The 17,945-nt window shown below is 41.1% G+C and overlaps 1 protein-coding gene across 1 annotated transcript; it reads left to right on the plus strand.

The window, feature by feature from the left end:
* The first annotated feature begins 2,023 nt into the window (after positions 1-2,023).
* On the plus strand, positions 2,024-16,617 carry LOC129409715 (protein piccolo-like). The gene is made up of 8 exons (XM_055156232.1): positions 2,024-2,434; positions 6,850-7,026; positions 11,085-11,172; positions 11,524-11,640; positions 12,054-12,206; positions 13,072-13,160; positions 15,529-15,590; positions 15,699-16,617. The coding sequence occupies exons 1-8, from the start codon at positions 2,072-2,074 to the stop codon at positions 16,615-16,617; spliced, it is 1,968 nt and encodes a 655-aa protein (XP_055012207.1). The 5' UTR covers positions 2,024-2,071.
* Positions 16,618-17,945: the final 1,328 nt, after the last annotated feature.

The raw sequence follows: 17,945 nt of genomic DNA on the forward strand, positions 1-17,945 counted from the left end.
TGTTTTTGGATTTCATATGATTGTAAAAAAAAAAAAAAAAAAAATGGACAGAATGTCGATTTGTAATTTTTGTGAAGAATGAGAATTGTGTGGTAGGAACTGTTGCATAGACAATCTGCCTTTATCCCCGGGGACCCATTTAAAGGCAGGACCAGCGAGTGCCTCTGTGATGTGCATGCTCGTGTGCAAACAGAAAAAAACATTCGAAAAAAGCATTGAATAAAAAGTATAAAAAATGAACTACAACTGAAACTGTGCAACAATCGGTGTCTGTTGTTGTGTTCGTGTGTCGCAATAAAACTGGGTTCGCTGGTTTTATGAACAACTCTACGCTCTTATTTGGACTTCACTGACTTCACCTCCTCAAAAACAGACCTGGAATTGTGTTTTGTTTCTTTCACACATTGTTCTCGCACCATTTTTAACTAGTCTGTCTACATCTCCAAAGCTCTTTTCCACCTTGTGATGTCATTGTACTGGACCAAGTTGTAGTAATAAAGTAGTAGACCAGGAATCTTTGGAGAAGAAAAACAAATGTGTCCCCTCTGTTTATTCAGTGAGAACAGGTCCAAAAAGACCAGAAACCAGCCCATTTGTCCAACATGACATGGGGTCAGGGGGCACGGTTTATGTGCACAAACGCCACAGCCAATTCTACGGCTCACATCATGAAGCTGGGGTTTTCAAGTGAACAGCTCCTTTTACTTTTAGTTCAATAGAGATCGGCAATCCCAGAGCTGAAATCATCCAAATGATTCTAATGAAGGTGTGTGGAGTTTAAAAACACAGTGGAGCACTTCCTGTAATACCTCATGACATCACAAGGTGGAACAGAGTGTTTTCTGTTTGAGCGAAGAACTCAGGCTAAATCTTCAGGGTTAGTGTTTTAAACATGTGTGAATGAAACAAAACACAACTCCAGGTCTGTTTGTGATGAGGGAACATTAGAACACAGATCAGAAAACAGAGTAATACGAGTCCTTTAAGCGCTGGAGCTTCCAGAGCAGCAGTCGTGAGGCAGAAGAACCTGCACAGGCTGACACAGTCTGGAGGTGGATGCTCTGAGCACAGAGGAGGATATTGGTCATGATAATAAATATAATAATTCTAGTCTAATGACTGGTATTGAAATGATAATCAAATTAAACAATGATTCATGCAGCCTCATTACTGTCACAAGTTAACCTTTAGAGGAGGACTACAGTCCCGCTCATTATCACCTTCTGTGGGAGTCATCAAACCCACTGTGGATTTGTCATTTTAGTGAGTTAGTTGGTGCAATAATTGAACTCACAGTTCATAAATTGCACATCTCTGAGATACTGAATGTGAAGTCATCACCTGCAAAAACCTGATCCATGTTGTTGTACACTGAAGTAGCCTATTGAAGTAGCCTATTGAAGTAGCCTATTGCAGTAGCCTATTGTAGTAGCCTATTGCAGTAGCCTATGTAAACCTACATGATCCTGTACTGTCATGTTCTTATAGCATCAAATGGTTGGAACAAGTGTTTGGTGAAATGGTGCTCTGCTCATTCTCACAGAGGTGATGATTCATGGAGTCACGTGGTGAAGTGGTGACTCATCCAGCGGCATCAGGCTGCCTCTGCAGAACGCGCACACACGCACACGCACGCACATCGACACACAACAGACACATGCGCGTGTCCTCACACGCACGCGTACAATGGTGCACACACATATACACGGAGTTCACAGAACAGTAATAATAAGCAGCCCAAGTGTTGCTGTAGGCTGCTTACTTGGTCTATGCGTAAAACTGTATTTTAGGCTGGAACTATCATGTACACATCAGGCAATGGGCTCCAGACACTTGTATTTTACATTTCTTGATTTATTTTATTCAACTGAAACTAGAAAAATAGCTCACTAAGCTCACTATATCTAACTTCGATGTGCCTATAGATAAGGTAATTAGACACTAAAATAAAATATCGTACGTTATCTTACGTTATATACATTATAGATCATCTTGTTGTGTGCAGAAAAATAAATGTAGAACTGTTCTCAAAACAGACAGCAGATGGCAGCAGTGCACTTAAGTGCGTCACATGGCATCCAGACCAGTAGGGGCGGTACGTTTGTTGTCGTTCCACCTGCGCCACCACCACAGCGCAGGCAGCAGAAGAGTTGCAGCTGCGTGGGTCGGTGTCAGATTCAGAAAAGTTGCGTCCAGAAATCCAAACACTGTTCTGAGCCTGACCATGAAGCCTCCGCCCCGTAAGCGCACCAGGACGAGGCGGGAGCTGCCCGCGGTGCCGGAAAACCTGGGGAAGAGCGTGTGTAAGTGGCCGGTATCGGAGCAGAGGAAGCTGCTAACCGCCCTCACCAAACTGCGCCCCAAAGACCTGTCCGGAGAGCCGCTGGATCTGGAGCAAATCGAGGAGCGTCTGCCCTCACGCACGGTGGAAGAGGTGACGTGACTGACCTGTGCGCTGGGGCCGTGCGTAAAAGGGGATCAGACAGCTCACAGGCAATAGAGACTGACTTTAGGGACGATCAACTTCAGCACTGAATGTTTTTATATCACACATGCACTAGGTTAGAAAATACACAGGCTGTAGAAGAACTAAACCAGATGAAACCAGACGTAAACAAGTAAACAGAACTAGGACTTCAACTACTTCAACTAGGGAGAGAAAGATGCATGAAGGGTTGTCCATACTATCGAAAGTCAGCAAAACTAGATACTCATTTGAGCAGGTATCGATACTCAAAAAGTCCCATTCACGGGTCAGAAATGAAGGTTCCTGAATGTCTTTAGAATAATGTTGAGTTGTATCAGAACAAGTAGAAGAGCACATAGACTAGTGTACACACATGGACACTATGAACCTACTGGACCACTGAGGATTACACACATATAAGGCACATGTAAACAAAAACACTGTGATTAATCAAATTCACATAGCACATTTCATAAACTAAACAGTTTCCAAAGTGCTGCACAATACAAATAAAACATATCCAACAGGGATGTAAGGATATCCAAATCTCTCTGTACGACAGTAGCACGATATGCATCTTATGATTAGGCCTGTAACAATAACAGATTTTGCTGGACGATTAATTGACCAAGAATTTATTGCAATAAATGATAATATTGACATTTTGAGACCAATTTCAACTATTATATTATAACCATGGAATAAAAATGCAAATACACCCTTTCAAAGATAAATAAACCTTACTCTCTAAAGAACATTTAACACAGGAAGTGTAAGACAACCAAAAACAATAGACCTAAATAAATAAAACAGACTTGTTAACACAGAACTAGTCTAATGTGTCTGACTAACAGCGAGGACTTGTTCACAAAAATGCACTTGAATAAACCATTGCTGAACCAAATACAACCAAAGCATTAAATAAAATAGATTATTAAGTCTCTGTAACAAAATTGCCCTTAAAAGTGATTTTAGTCACTGACATGGTATATAGTGGTCACTCTCTCTGTGGCTGCTGCTGTGGCCCCGTCATTTTGGTCATTTAAATGTTTTTATTAACCCTCGACACAGGATCCTGTTTGGCTCTGAGGGAGTCTCTGTCCTGTCTGGTGTCGTGTCAGTGTCTTGTGGGATTTCAGGTTCTCCCGGGGGCGGGGCTAGTTCTGTCACTCGGGTTTGGGTTTATCAGCTGTTGGGGTTTGAAACATTTCTTCTCATCGTTTGCGTGCTCTACATTTGACGCATGTGGCTGTTGAGACGTGTCACACTCACCAGTGTTGATTCGGCATCGTGACTTGTTTTGGCACTCGGCGATGAACTGTTTTGGTTCTGACAGCGGCGCTTGTGTTGCAGCTTCATGTTTAGCCGCACAGACAGCGGCGCTTTCTGCACTCAGGCTGTGTGCGCATCCACTGTGTTGATAAACACAGAGCACGCTGGCTCAAGCGTCATTACACTTGTTGAATGAGAGGAGTCAGAGAGAGATAGAAGCTTCTAACATCCAGTCTCTTTGAGAGCGACAGAGAGCGAGGAAAACAAACAAGCACGCAAATAGAATTTATTGCGGCCGCAAAAGTTATCAAGCTTGTTAAAAGTTATCATACGATTAATTGATATATTGATTAATGTTACAGGCCTACTCATGATACGATATTGAATGCGATAGTTTGGAGAGGCTATGTCATTGTAAATAGGAGTCTTCTTACTTTTAAAATACCTTGAGATGATATTGGGGTGAATTATTTCCATCATAATCCCAAGAATTTAAGTCAAAAACATAATTCTTCATGTTGTCTGCACTGAAATGAATCATGGGATATGTAGTTCCCGATATTTATTGACTGTTGCAACTATAAAACCTGCATTTAAGCAAAGGAACTTGTGTTTCGATATATTGTAACAGCCCACGATATTACTGTGAGACTTTTGACGATAATATCATGATATGTCAGACTTGGATATTGTTACAGCTCTAATTGATTCTATTAGTTCCTTTTGATTGGAACATTTTAGAGTTAGATGTTTTACACTGCTATGTGAAGTACTTTGGTAACTGTCTTGTTTATAAAATGTGCGATACAAATAAAGTTGGATTGGATTAAACTGTGGAAGATTCCAGAAAAAGCAATAACATCTCCACGGAGACAAGGGACAGATCCTCCACCAGTAAAATTAAATGGTGCACCTTTAATTTGACTAGATGTGATGAGGGGTGTGCAAAAATATCAAAATCGCTTAATGTGATGATACAGTATCGATATTATGGGCTGCTGTATCGATATATCGCCAAGAGTATTTTTTTTTGGTATATTTTACTAAATTATTTTGTTACAGCTACAGTTTTGTTGCTTGTTTAGAGAAAGGAAGCTCGTTTATGCGACACATTTGACATATTCACAGTTTTGATGATGTGAAATGTTTGTGTTTCATATAGGCCTGTAACGATTGTCAATAAATCAGTTAATTGTACGATAACTTTTAACAAGCTCAATAACTTTTCTGGACATGATAAATTCTATTTACATGCATGTTTGTTTTCCTCGCTCTCTCTGTTGCTGTCAAAGAGACTGAATGTCAAAAGGCGTCTATCACTCTCTGACTTCTCTTGTTTAACAAGTGTAATGACGCTAGAACCAGCGTGCCAGCCTAGACTAGACGGATTATTTGTTCACCAACACAGTGAATGCGTGCGCAGTCTGAGTGCAGAAAGCAGCGTTGTCTGTGCTGTGAACATGAAGCTGCAACACAAGCGCCGCCGTCAGAACCAAAACAGTTCATCTCCGTGTGACAAAACAAGTGACAATGCCAAATCAACACAAGTGAGTGGGATATGTCTCAACGGCGAACATGCATCAAATGCAGTGAGCGTGTAAACGACGAGAAGAAATGGGTCAAACCCCAACAGCCGACATACACCCATACCCGATCCACACAGCTAGCCCCGCCCACAAGAGCCTGAAATCCCTAAATCTGACAAGAAACTGACATGATACCAGACAGGAAAGCGGCTCCATCATAACCAAACAGGATCCTGTGGTGCGGGTTAATACGTGGTAATCACAAGATTAACACAGACTTACCAGTTCTGATTGAAGGTGTCCAAATAGAAAATGTAACTGAAAATAAATTCCTGGGAGTTATAATAGACAGTAAATGATCATGGAAAGCCCACATTAGACACATAAAAACATTTCCAAAAGTCTTGCTATAGTAAACAAAGTGAAATATGCCCTTGATCAAAATGCCCTTCATACATTTTACTGTTCATTGGTTTTCCCTTATTTCACTGTGTTGAAGTGTGGGGGGAACACTTACCAATGTACACTTCATCCATTGATCATATTACAGAAGCGAGCTCTGCGAATCATCCATAAAGTTGTTTTTTTAGAACACACCCATACTCTTTTTTTTTTTTTTCAATCCAAGCTCCTCCAGATTCCTGATCTTGTAAAATATTATTTGCTAGTAATTTTATTCAGAGCATGTAACAATTTACTACCATGTAATATTCAAAGCTTGTTCAAAATGAGAGAGAACTTATAATTTAAGAGGGTATGGAAATTTCAAATTGCCTAATGTTCAAACTACCCGTAAAAGTTTCTGTGTGTCTGTATGTGGTGTAAAACCCTGGAACAGTCTGGATACACGTCTCAAGCAACACTTAAAGACCAAAATGTCGAGGCTCACAGCAGCAGCCACAGAGAGACAAGACACAATATTCCAATGTAAATCAATGACAAAAATCACTTTTAAGGGCAGTTTTGTTACAGAGACTTAATAATCCATTTATTTAATGTTTTGGTTGTGTTTGGATTAACAATGGTTTATTCAAGTGCATTTTTGTTAACAAGTCCTCCCTGTAAGCCAGACTACATAAGGCTATTGTTATGTTCGCATGTCTATTTTATTTAGGCCTGTTGTTTTTCATTCTTGTGCAGTTCCTGTGTTAAATGTTCTTTAGAAAGTAAATTTTATTGATCTTTCAAAAGGGTGTATTTGCATTTTTATTCCATGGTCATTATATTAGTTGAAATTGGTCTCAAAATGTTAATATTATCGTTTGTCGCATTAAATTGTTGGTCAGTTGATCATCCAGCTAAATTTTTTATCGTTACAAGCCTAGTTTCATATTCACTTTGCACAAGAAGTTTTTAAACGAAGATTTTTAGTGTCACAGCCATGATTTAGCCTTTATTTTTTTATTGAACTATATCGAATTGGTTTGAAATATATCGTATTGAATCAAAAGTGTACTGTATCTAGATATGTATCATATTGTGTCGTATATTGTATGTATCGAGGCATGTATTGTGTTAGAAACTTATACGATAATCATTGTTAATTTGGCACCAGTCTAAGGCATGTCCCTCGTCTCCTCACAGATAAACTCCGTTCTGGACACTCTGAAGGAGAAGGTCGTCTCATTTGCCAAGACCAAGCATCGGGCAGAGAGGAGGGAGCAGAGGAGAAGCAGGAGGCCCCTGGACTTCTGGATCCAGGAGGCGTCTGCTCTGAGCCGAGGGGGGGCGGAAGAGGCTCTGTCCCAGGCCTTCGCCCAGGTATGGAACAGCACCGTACCACTGCTGGGTTTCAAAACATGTCACTGCATTCTATTGACCAATATTATTTAATGCAGACGGTGGGCAGCTAAAGTAAATACAGTTCAAATGTAAGTTTTAGTTGTAACATAGAAAGTTAATGTGTTTAGTCAGTTTAGATAGAAAAGATTACATTCAAGATTTGTGAATACACTTTTCAGACTATTTCAGGACAAATTCAATGTTATTAATAGAGAAATTTGTCTCATTCTATAGTCTAATAATATTTACCGTATTTTCCGGACTGTAAATCGCTCCGGAGTATAAGTCACACCAGCCAAAAAATGCACAATGAAGAAGAAAAAAACATATATAAGCCGCACTGGACCATAAGTTGCACTTTTTAGGGAAATGTATTTTGTAAAATCAGAGACCAGAAACTGACTTGATCCGATTTCATCCTGAAAGGCAAGTTCTAGTAATAACAACAGAATATGTTAACTGTTAATATGTTAACGTGACATATTAACAATTATTCAGATTATTATAACATAAACGACAGAACATAAGTTTACCAAACTCACGAACTCACTCCAAATCACTAAATCCATTGAACACTTCATTCTCCGTGTCACTTCTGGGCGACCTCCGGAGATAAACCATAGATCCATAATGTAAACGGAGCGCCGCTTCCTCTTCTGTGTCACTGTCGTCAGACTCAGCATCAGTTCCAGTTAGAATTATCCCGGCCTTTCTGAATCCCAAAAGGGTGTTTCGATTGTCATTTAAGTTCAGGCTTTGTCCATCCATCCAGTGACTTCAGGAAAGTTTCATGGTGCACCCGCCCAGTTGCCGTGAAGCTGTGTTCTCCATCCACGCTTCCCGCCAGTCCCTCACAAGTTTCTCACTCACTCCAAACTTTCTCTCTGCTGCTCGATTACCGTTTTCGCCTGAATATTTCACTATTTACAGTGAGACAGCGGCTCTTTCTGCAGGAGACATGTGCAGTAGAGTGAAGTGACAGTGGTACAGGAGGAACAGGAGCAGCAGATACTCACACACGAGACTGGAGCCTCTCGTGGCTGTCAGTCTGAAAATGTTATTATATAAATCGCATCAGAATATAAGTCGTTGGAAACACCCAAACTGTGAAAAAAAGTACGACTTATAGTCCAAAAAATACAGTAATACATATGAGGGGCATCTGAAATGAATATTGTTAGAATGCAGATTTTGTTGTAATACAGTGAGGTGCATGTTTAGTCACTCACTTAGCTTCAAGATTTGTGCGTTCACCTTTTAGATATTTCATGGCAAAGCACATTGTAGTCATTAGGGAAATTTGTCTCTTGCCTCCATCTGGGACTATAACATAATCTCATTCTGGAATCTGAAAAACACCTGTAAGATCTAAACATTTGTGAAGCCATAGATTGACAGTTTGCGCATCTCATTCAACCCTTTAAAGTGCCTTAAAAGTGAAATAAATTCATGGAGAACGATCCAAGTGCAGTTAAAAACGCTTTATTTGAAAACTGTAGTAACATTCTGACTGAGTGGCAGTGAGGCAGAACTATGAGCTGCACAACAGACTAAATGTGTTTCTTTGCTTTCTTTGGCCTAATTTTGGTCCATGGAAACTGAAAGTAGTTTCTCCAGTGTTGCTCAGACTGCAGTGTTGAGAGTAACGTGTTATGAAAGTGACGAATTACTGTAATGCATTGCTTTTTGCTGTAACGTAGTAATGTAAGGCATTACATGGGAAAAAAACTAATATTTTACTCAGTACAAATGTCAGTAACAAGCGTTACAATGTTTTTTTAACCTGGATTTGAAGTGGTGGGTTTTTTGTTTTTCTTCATACAAATTCACTTAAATCACTGCGATATCAGCAGCGGGGAAACGCCGGAGGTGCACCCATATAGACCATCGGGGGACCTCGAGCGAAAGGAGCGGCGCAGAACTCCACGCTCCACGGAGCTAAACGCAGCTGATGCCTGATCGTGCTCGGGAGTTCTGTCAGGGGTGGTCCTGGATTCCAAGTTTTAGTCCAAGATTAGTCCTGGTTTGATCCTGGTTTAGTCTTGGTTTAGACATGGTTTAGTTCTGGTTTAGTCCTGGTTCAGTCCATATACGGCGCAAAAGTTCAGCATCTTCACAGTTATTTTGGTGAGAGTAACTTAAAAGTGCTGCAATAGTAATGTAATGTTTTACATTTTAAATGCAGTAATATTGTAATGTAACTAATGACTTTGAAATGACAGGAACAAGTCATAAATAACACATTACAGTTTTAAAGTCACTTGCCCAACAGTGTGTGCCTGTGCAGAGTGTAGCTGGCATGTTCACTAACGACAGAGGGAGATAAAGTACACAATTTGCCCTACAACAGTTAATCTCCTCAGCACACGCACTTAGAAACATGTGATTAAGGAGAGGAAGGTTCATTTCAGCTGCGTCTGATCCAAAGTCTGTATCAGTGAATAATGTGAGTGTAGCCTGCAGTGTCCCTGTTGTTTCACTATTCACTGATTTAATAGCGTTGATTGGGTTTTCTTATTTTAGATTTTTAGATTTTTTTTTTTTTTTTGCCACACATTCTAAAAATGTGGAAAGATGCAATGTCATAAGTAATCGCAATTATATATAACTATAGATATATCCTCGATAAAAACAGTCTTTTTATTATATACATCTGGCTGGTAATGGCCGACATAACTTACTGTGTTGAGATTTGGGGCAATACATATAAGACTAATACAAGTCCAGTCTTTATGTTAAAAGGGAAATGCAGTAAGAGCATCACATTATCAGCTTATAATGAATCAACCAATGCATTATTTATAAAGCTTCAAACTCTGAAATTTGTCAGTTTAGTCGACCTTTATACTTTGAAAATCATGTTCAAAGTAAACAACAACCTCTTGTCAAAATCATTACAGAATATGTTCAAAATCTGAAATAGCCGATATGAGCTCAGAGGTGTGGTAATGTTTATCAAAAAGAAAATCAGAACAAACATTATGAAATTGTGTAAATCTGTTAAAGGGCTGCAGTTCTGGAGCAACTGCACAGAAACTGTAAAACTGTGCACCACTCTGTTCCATTTTATAAAGAAGTTTAAATGTTTAACTCTGAGCAGATACACGAATTATGATAGTTTGTGCTGTACTACTTTGTTATACTGTTACTGATTTGTTTGTTTCCTCTTGCTGTATTTATGAATTTGAGCTGCTTTCAAGATGACGCTCTGACAAAGGAATAAAGAGTAAAGCTCAAGCTTCAGCCGACACCTTTTCTGTCAGTGTATGTTAAATATGAGTGTCTGTGATTTATGTCAGAATAAACCTGTGACCCAACTAAATGAATCAATCATCTGCATAACCTCTATACACAGCCAGCAGAGTACTGCACTCACTGAAGGAGCAGCAGCATTTCGTCTTAACAGAGGAGCCTGTGTTGACTCGCCAAAGTCTTAAAACAAAATGAACAAAAAACAACAAAAATGTGGTTTACAAATGATACTTAATGCTTGTGTTATAAACATAAGCAGCATTTGATCAGTAGAGGCAGTAACATGACATGTATACTCCAAAAGACTCCAAAAAATGAATTCAATAAAATCTAAACCTGTGGATTATTGAACAGCTGACAAAGTTAAGATCAAACATTTTAAATAATAGGTAACCAACGCCCCTGCAGTGTTAGTGTGAGAAAAATGCTCTTTAATCCCATTAGCTGACTTCATGTCTGATGGATTGTCCCGGTTAAATAAAGGCCAGTAGATAAATATACTGAGAGGACACACATTGTAGAGAGTCCTTTTAGGTTTAGTGCCAACTGGTTTTAGTCGTACAATCTGGCAACAAAAGTAAGCTTTCTGGAAACTTTTACATTTTAAAATTATATTATTTTAATACTCTTTCAGTAAAAGCATTGGACTTCATATCTGAGGATACACATTACATATAAACATATTATAGGTAATGTTTATGAATGATCTGTTTGAGTCATTTTTTGAAGGTTTAGGCCAAAGTTCTTCTCAGGTTATTGTAACATACTGTGTGTTTATTGCTCAGGTGCTCACTGTGATGTCCACTGAGCCGAGCTCGCTGAAGGGAAACACGTCTCATCTCCACCATGGCCCGGCCACTCCACTGTCCAAAGGTTTGTACCACTCCCTCTCACACTGATGACTAAGAATTCATCAAAGGTGCCACTCCACAATCCACCACTTTCATGTCTCCATGGAGATGTTATTGTTTTGCCTAGAAAGTTACACATTATAACACTAAACATTTATGTTCATGGAGACAAGCAGGTGACAGCCCCAAGTAAACTTGTAGGTTACATCTGTGAAGAGGAAAGCCTGCTCACACGATGCATGTTTTTCTTTCTTATTTTGTATTTTTAGTCAGTAAACATCTGTAATTAAATAAATAAAATATTAATTTAATATGAAACTGTGGAACATTCCAGGTCATTTAAATTAATTATTATAAGTGGTCTCTTTCCCAGATAAGCCCCCGGCCTCAAATGCATCTCCACCGCCCAGCCAACCATCAGTGTCCAAGAGTCCATGTGTCCAGTCTCCTGCTGTTACAGAGGACGTGAAGAAGCAGCAGACTGCTCCAGGTGAGCCCGTGTAGAGCAGCGGACACATGAGCTAATGCTTGAGACGTTTCAAGATATAATTAACAACACTGTATTAATTAATCTTTTGTTTTGATTGTTGAATTCAATCATTTCTGGCATATCACCAAGCCCTAAAACCAGTAAATAGGTAGCATACATAGACACTTATGATAACATTTGAATAGTTCTAGTTTCCCTTAAGTTGGTTTGACAATTCCACTTCATGGTCCACTCTTTGGAGATGCCTTTATCTGCACATAATTTTACGTTTAAGTCAAACAATTTGACACAGTATTGTAATTATTAATTGGATTACTTTTTACTTTACTTGAGGAATACATCAACTATTCAACACGTCTTTGGTATGAAATAAAAGACTGCAATATTATTTCTTGCTGATCATCTGTCCACAGCCCAAAGCTCCACAGTCCCCGGCGCCCCTCTGAAGCAGACAGTGAAAAGCACTCCTCTCCCCAGCTCCACGGAAGAAGTGAGCTTTGAGAAGATCTACCAATACCTCAGTGCCCTCCACCAGCCCGACCTGCTGCGCAAGCTCAGCCCTATGGGTAAGAGACTGGAAGTGTATTCTGTGTCCATTCAAACACAAATGCAACAATACCATGTCTGTGTCACAGTGTTTTACAAAGCTTACTCTTACCTTAAGCCTATTTAAGAAAAAAAGAAAAAAATAATCTAAACCTGTACTATTTATGGTTTTACAGGACTTTTTTTTCTACAGTGTGTTAATTAAATAAACTCAAATATAAACCCCTTTTTTCCACTACCTAACAATAATGGACAACTCAGCTCAGCTCAGTTGTTGGCTGTGCCCTAGGGCAACACACTTAAACTGTCTTGCCCCTAGTGTCAGAGCTTTGAATGCCTTGAAGGTGGAAAAGCGCTGTATAAAAATATAACTTTTTCCTCTCTGTAAACCTCCAGACCCCCCCCCCCCCCCCCCGTCCTCCTCCTCACTTTCCCTTTAGTCCTCCAGGCCACGCCCCCTCCTCCCCCTTACTCTCCCCTTTAGTCCTCCAGACCCCGCCGCTCCTCCCCCCTCACTCTCCCCTTTAGTTCTCTAGACCCCCCTCACTCTCCACTTTAGCCCTCTCACTCTCCCCTTTAGTTCTCTCCGCTTTAGTCCTCCAGACCCCGCCCCTCCTCCCCCTCACTCTCCCCTTTAGTCCTCCAGACCCCACCCCTGATCCTCCCCCCTCACTCTTCTCTTTAGTCCTCCAGACCCCGCCCCTCCTCCCTCTCCCCTTTAGTCCTCCAGACCCCGCCTCTTCTCCCCCCTCCCTCTCCCCTTTAGTCCTCCAGACCCCGCCTCTTCTCCCCCCTCACTCTTCCCTTTAGTCCTCCACACCGCCGCCCCTCCTCCCCATTAGAAGCATGACTTACATTACTGTTGTTTTGTGCTTGTTTCTCCAGAGAGTGCAGTAGTGCTGGACCTCCTCATGTCTCTCCCAGAGGAGCTCCTGGTTCTGGACTGTGACCCACTCATCCAGCACATTACCCAGGTCCTTTACAGACTCCTCGGCATCACACCTGCATTTACTGTCATGTCCGGACTATTGAGCGCACCTGAATATAAGTCACATCAACTCCATTTTAAAGGGCCCATCTCTCAAAATAACTCTTTTCATATTGTATCTTCTGCACATAAACAAGCACAATTTGGGTTTTGGAACATCCATTACACAATAGTTCTGAAATCTTACTGATTTCTTGGAGACAGTCACAGACCAGGAACTATGAAAAACCGACTATTGCTCATCCCCCCGCCCTCCCTGAGAAAGCACAAGTTCCGCCCTCCAAACGTGACGTACGCGCCGAGTGAGCCGCCCTTCCTCCGCCCATCTCAGGGAGGGAGGGGGAGACAGGCGTGCACCCTGATAGTGGTAGGAATAAACTTTTATTCATCATGGAGATACAGCGCGTTCAGACGCATGTGTTGGACCCGGAATCGGACGAGGACTTTGAGGAGCACGAAGCTCAAGCACCGCGTCCACATCAGCTGAACATTACTGATTGGTAAAGCATTAATAAACACTAGTAGATAAACTTATGATATCGTGTTCACTGCAGTGTAGAACAATGAGCTTATGCTGTCGCTTTTGTTTAGGTGTTCATGTGGGAATTGTCAGTCGATGCAGGGTGGAGGCGGGGTGGAGCAGGGGGAGGGGGGGCGAGTGCGAAGCGCTTTCTGCTACATCAAACGCGTCATAGGTGTATCTGCTGCGTCATCGTTGTAACTGCTTGAGTTCGTTGTCACGTGGGAGGGGGGCAGAAATACACTGCAATTTGTTTAAAAAAATGGCTAAAAAATCTAAAAGACACTTGGGTGACAAATACAAGGCCCACACATCATTCTTAGAAGGTAGAAAGCTCTGAAAAGTTGATTTTGCATGAGATGGGCCCTTTAAAAGCCAAAAAAACAAATTGTACCGATATAGGCCACAGTTGTCTATAAGAATTAAATAAAAGTATCTTTACTTGCTTTATTCCTAATCAAGTAAAAGTAAAAGTAACCATCTACTCAAGTAAAAAAAGTACTGCATTTAAAATGTAATTTGACTAAAAGTTACTTAGTTACTTTCAGTTATTTGATGTAAAAAAGAATGAATCATAAATGTAATCCAGCAATAGTCATTTTAATCAACTTTTAGGTGATACAAACAAACTTTGTTCAGTGCAAACTTTGTACATTTTAAAAACAAATGAGCTCACAAACACTTAGTAACACTGAGTTCTTCTTTTTATAGAACTTTATAGAACTTAGAACTTTAACTGCATAACAAAATTAACAAATTAAACGAATTAACAATGTAACAAATTCTGAATTCTCTGGCTTATTGCTCTCTTCTCCAGAATTATTCAATAAACCTTCTTGAATATAAAGGGGCAGTCAGTTGAGTGTGTGGATTCCTGTAAGTATCTAGGAACACTCAATAATTCAAATTTCACTTTGGTGATAATTGTACTACTGTGTGTAACAGAGGCACCAGCTCCTTCATTGTCTGAGGAAATTGTCCTTTTACCATGTAGATAGAACCATGATGTTCTAAAAAACATTTGGTTTTCACGTTTTCATTGGTCTCATGGTTTGGGAGCATCTCTGCTAAAAACAAGATCTCCCAGAATCAGTTGGTTAAATGGGCGAGTAGGTGATTGTTCATCCTCAGAGCCGCCCCGACTCTTTGTACTCAAGACACTTACAGAGGACGTCCCAGAGGATTATAAAAGACATGCAGCATCCACTAAACTCAGAGTTTCAGCTGTTTCCCTCTGGTCAGAGGCTTTTAGTCCCAAGATCTTGGATGGATGAAACACTGTAACGCTTTATATTGTAACTGTGTTTTTGTTCGTGTTGTAGATAATGTGGATGAGTGAGGTGTGAAATGTGGGACCTGCCTCTCAAATCTGCAAAAAAAATTTACCTATGGGTACAAATAACGCAACCTAATCTAACCTTGAATATCTTCCATGACGACCTTGATCTGTGGCTCGGCACCACCATGATCCAAGTTGATTCAAGACAGACGGTTCTGTACAGAGACTGAACATTTTACAGTGAAGATGCCGCTCGTGCAGCCTCAGTTTACTTTCATTTCTGGCAGAGTGGGATTTATTTTTTTATTTTTTTTCGCATTTCATTTTTTTCCTCTATCTGATTTCACTCATTAACGAGGGCAGGTTCCAGTGTACTGAAGTAAAATACTTGGGTCAAAATATACGTGAGCTATTTCAAAAACTACTTAAAAATGACAAATTACTCATAAAAACTACTCAGTTACAGTAACGTGAGTAAATGATTCGTAAGTAAATTCGTTACTTTCCACCCTTGATCTGATAAATTATTTCTGCCTTTGTTTTTTTGGATTTCAGACATACCACAATCTTTCATTGGACGCTGACAAAAAGGTGAAACAACAAAAATCCTCAGGAGTACCACCCCCAAACCACCAACCACAACCAACCGGACCCCCAGAGCACCAACTACCACCAACTGGACCCCCAGAGCACAAACTACCACCAACCGGACCCCCAAACCACCAACCACAACCAACCGGACCCCCAGAGCACCAACCACCACCAACCGGACCCCCAAACCACCAACCACAACCAACTGGACCCCCAAACCACCAACCACCACCAACCGGACCCCAGAGCACCAACTACCACCAACCGGACCCCCAAACCACCAACCACAACCAACTGGACCCCCAAACCACCAACCACAACCAACCGGACCCCCAGAGCGCCAACCACCACCAACCGGACCCCAAACCAACCAACCACCACCGACCGGACCCCCAGAGCGCCATCCACCACCAACCGGACCCGCAGAGCTCCAACCACCATCAACCGGACCCACAGAGCCATCCACCACCAACCGGACCGCCAGAGCGCCAACCAACACCAGCCGGACCCCCAAACCACCAAACACAACCAACCGGACCCCCAAACCACCAGCCACAACAAACTGGACCCCCAGAGCACCAACCACCACCACCCGGACCCCCACAGTGCCAACCACAACCAACTGAACCCCCAGAGCGCCAACCACAAACAATCGAACCCCCAGAGCGTCAACCACAACCACCCGGACCCCCAAACCAGCAACCACCACCAACCGGAACCCCAGACCACCAACCACAACCAACAGGACCCCCAGAGCGTCAACCACAACCACCCGGACCCCCAAACCAGCAACCACCACCAACCGGAACCCCAGACCACCAACCACAACCAACAGGACCCCCAGAGCACCAACCACAACCAACTGAACCCACAAACCATCTGCCCCATACAGCTGGAACCACAATCCACCACCAAGCCCCAACCAGACCCACAGAGACTGAAGGGGACCGAAGCCGCCAGAGTACCACCAGACTGAGACAAAACGCTCCACTCAACCCTTTCCTCATTCCGGTCAGCCTGATGTCCCGTAAGGCGCAGACAGGCCACACGTGATACTGCTTAAGTGTTAGTACCAGGGTTTGTATGGTCATGAAAATCCTGGAAAAGTCATGGAATTTTCATGCAACTCCAGCGTTCTGTTAAGTTCTCATTAGACTATTTATTATTTCTGAACGTCTGCACCTTTTGTTTAAAAAAGACAACAATAAATGCACTGACAGGATTTTGAATGTTCTAAACTTTAATCCCAAACCATAAAGTGAGTGAAAAGGGTTTAGCCCTAAAAGTCTGATCAAATTCTACACATGTAGGTGCTGTAAAGTCATGGAAAATTCACTTTAGGTCATGGAAAAGTCTGGAAAAGTTTTGAACCCTGTACTAGTGTAGTTTAGAAAAAAAAATGATACTTTCAACATGATTTCAACAAAATAAAGGTGTTTTCTTGTATTTTATTTGTCAAAAATGAATTCCTGTGTACATCAGAGGAGTTTTGGTCCAGTATACGTGGTTGCTCCTAGTGTCATGATGATAGTCATGACTTCCAGTCAGGAAGTAACGTTTTGATAAATCATTTGAGATAATAACTTTAAGTGCCATTATATTATTGTATGACACACTTTATGATCTGTTTCCAGACTCTTCTGCACTTGAACAGATAGTGGGAGGGACTGACTGGTCAGGCAATAAACCATCCACATCGGACTATACTTAAAGATAAACTATGTATTTCTTTTTCTTTAGGCAGCACCTGTACAAATCCATGGAAATTGAAAGTTAAAAACACGGCTTGAAACATTTTCCGTGGGTTAGGTGTTTGCTCACAGTTTAAGACAAAATGACAAATAAAACATGCTTGAATATTAATGAAAAGTTACATACTGTAGCTTTAAATATCAATACTGACATCCAGTTACTGTATTTTCTGCACTATTAGGCGCTCTGGATTAGCACTGTCATTATAAATGGTCTATTTTCGAACTTTTTTCACAAATAAACCGCACCGGGCTTTACACAACAGGGCTTTGTTTGTTCAGTTGTGTAGTTGCTGTGAAGTTGTCGTGCTGATGTTGTTCAGTTAGAAGCACATTGCTGCTTTAGTGTGAGTGATTGTATATCTAGATTCGCTCTGGATTGTGGGGCGCTCAGTCGTACTTGAGTTGGAGATGTAGACACGTGATACTACTGTAGACAAGTGTTACTGCAAATTGCTAAAGGCGTTGTACCTTATTTTTTCTGTGTATTTAAGAAAAACTAGTTAGCCCAGTACTTATATATATTGTATAAGCACAGCTGTGTCCAGTTTGGATCCAATTTCAAAGTGTTTTGTCCTTTGAAGAGCTGTAAGTACATTGTTAGCATGCTAGTTGTTGTTGGCATGACTG

The sequence above is a fragment of the Boleophthalmus pectinirostris genome, unplaced genomic scaffold (assembly GCF_026225935.1).
Source record: "Boleophthalmus pectinirostris isolate CB_2022bp ecotype Guang Dong unplaced genomic scaffold, ASM2622593v1 HiC_scaffold_20, whole genome shotgun sequence".
Lineage (NCBI taxonomy): Eukaryota > Metazoa > Chordata > Actinopteri > Gobiiformes > Gobiidae > Boleophthalmus > Boleophthalmus pectinirostris.

What these genes read in the sequence shown, in the direction of transcription:
- LOC129409715 (XM_055156232.1), top strand. Translation starts at nt 2,072, where the DNA reads ATGGCATCCAGACCAGTAGGGGCGGTACGTTTGTTGTCGTTCCACCTG. An exon ending in TCATCCAGCACATTACCCAG is followed by an intron (nt 13,161 to 15,528) that starts GTCCTTTACAGA and finishes TTTGGATTTCAG; the next exon opens with ACATACCACAATCTTTCATT. An exon ending in CAACAAAAATCCTCAGGAGT is followed by an intron (nt 15,591 to 15,698) that starts ACCACCCCCAAA and finishes CCCAAACCACCA; the next exon opens with ACCACAACCAACCGGACCCC.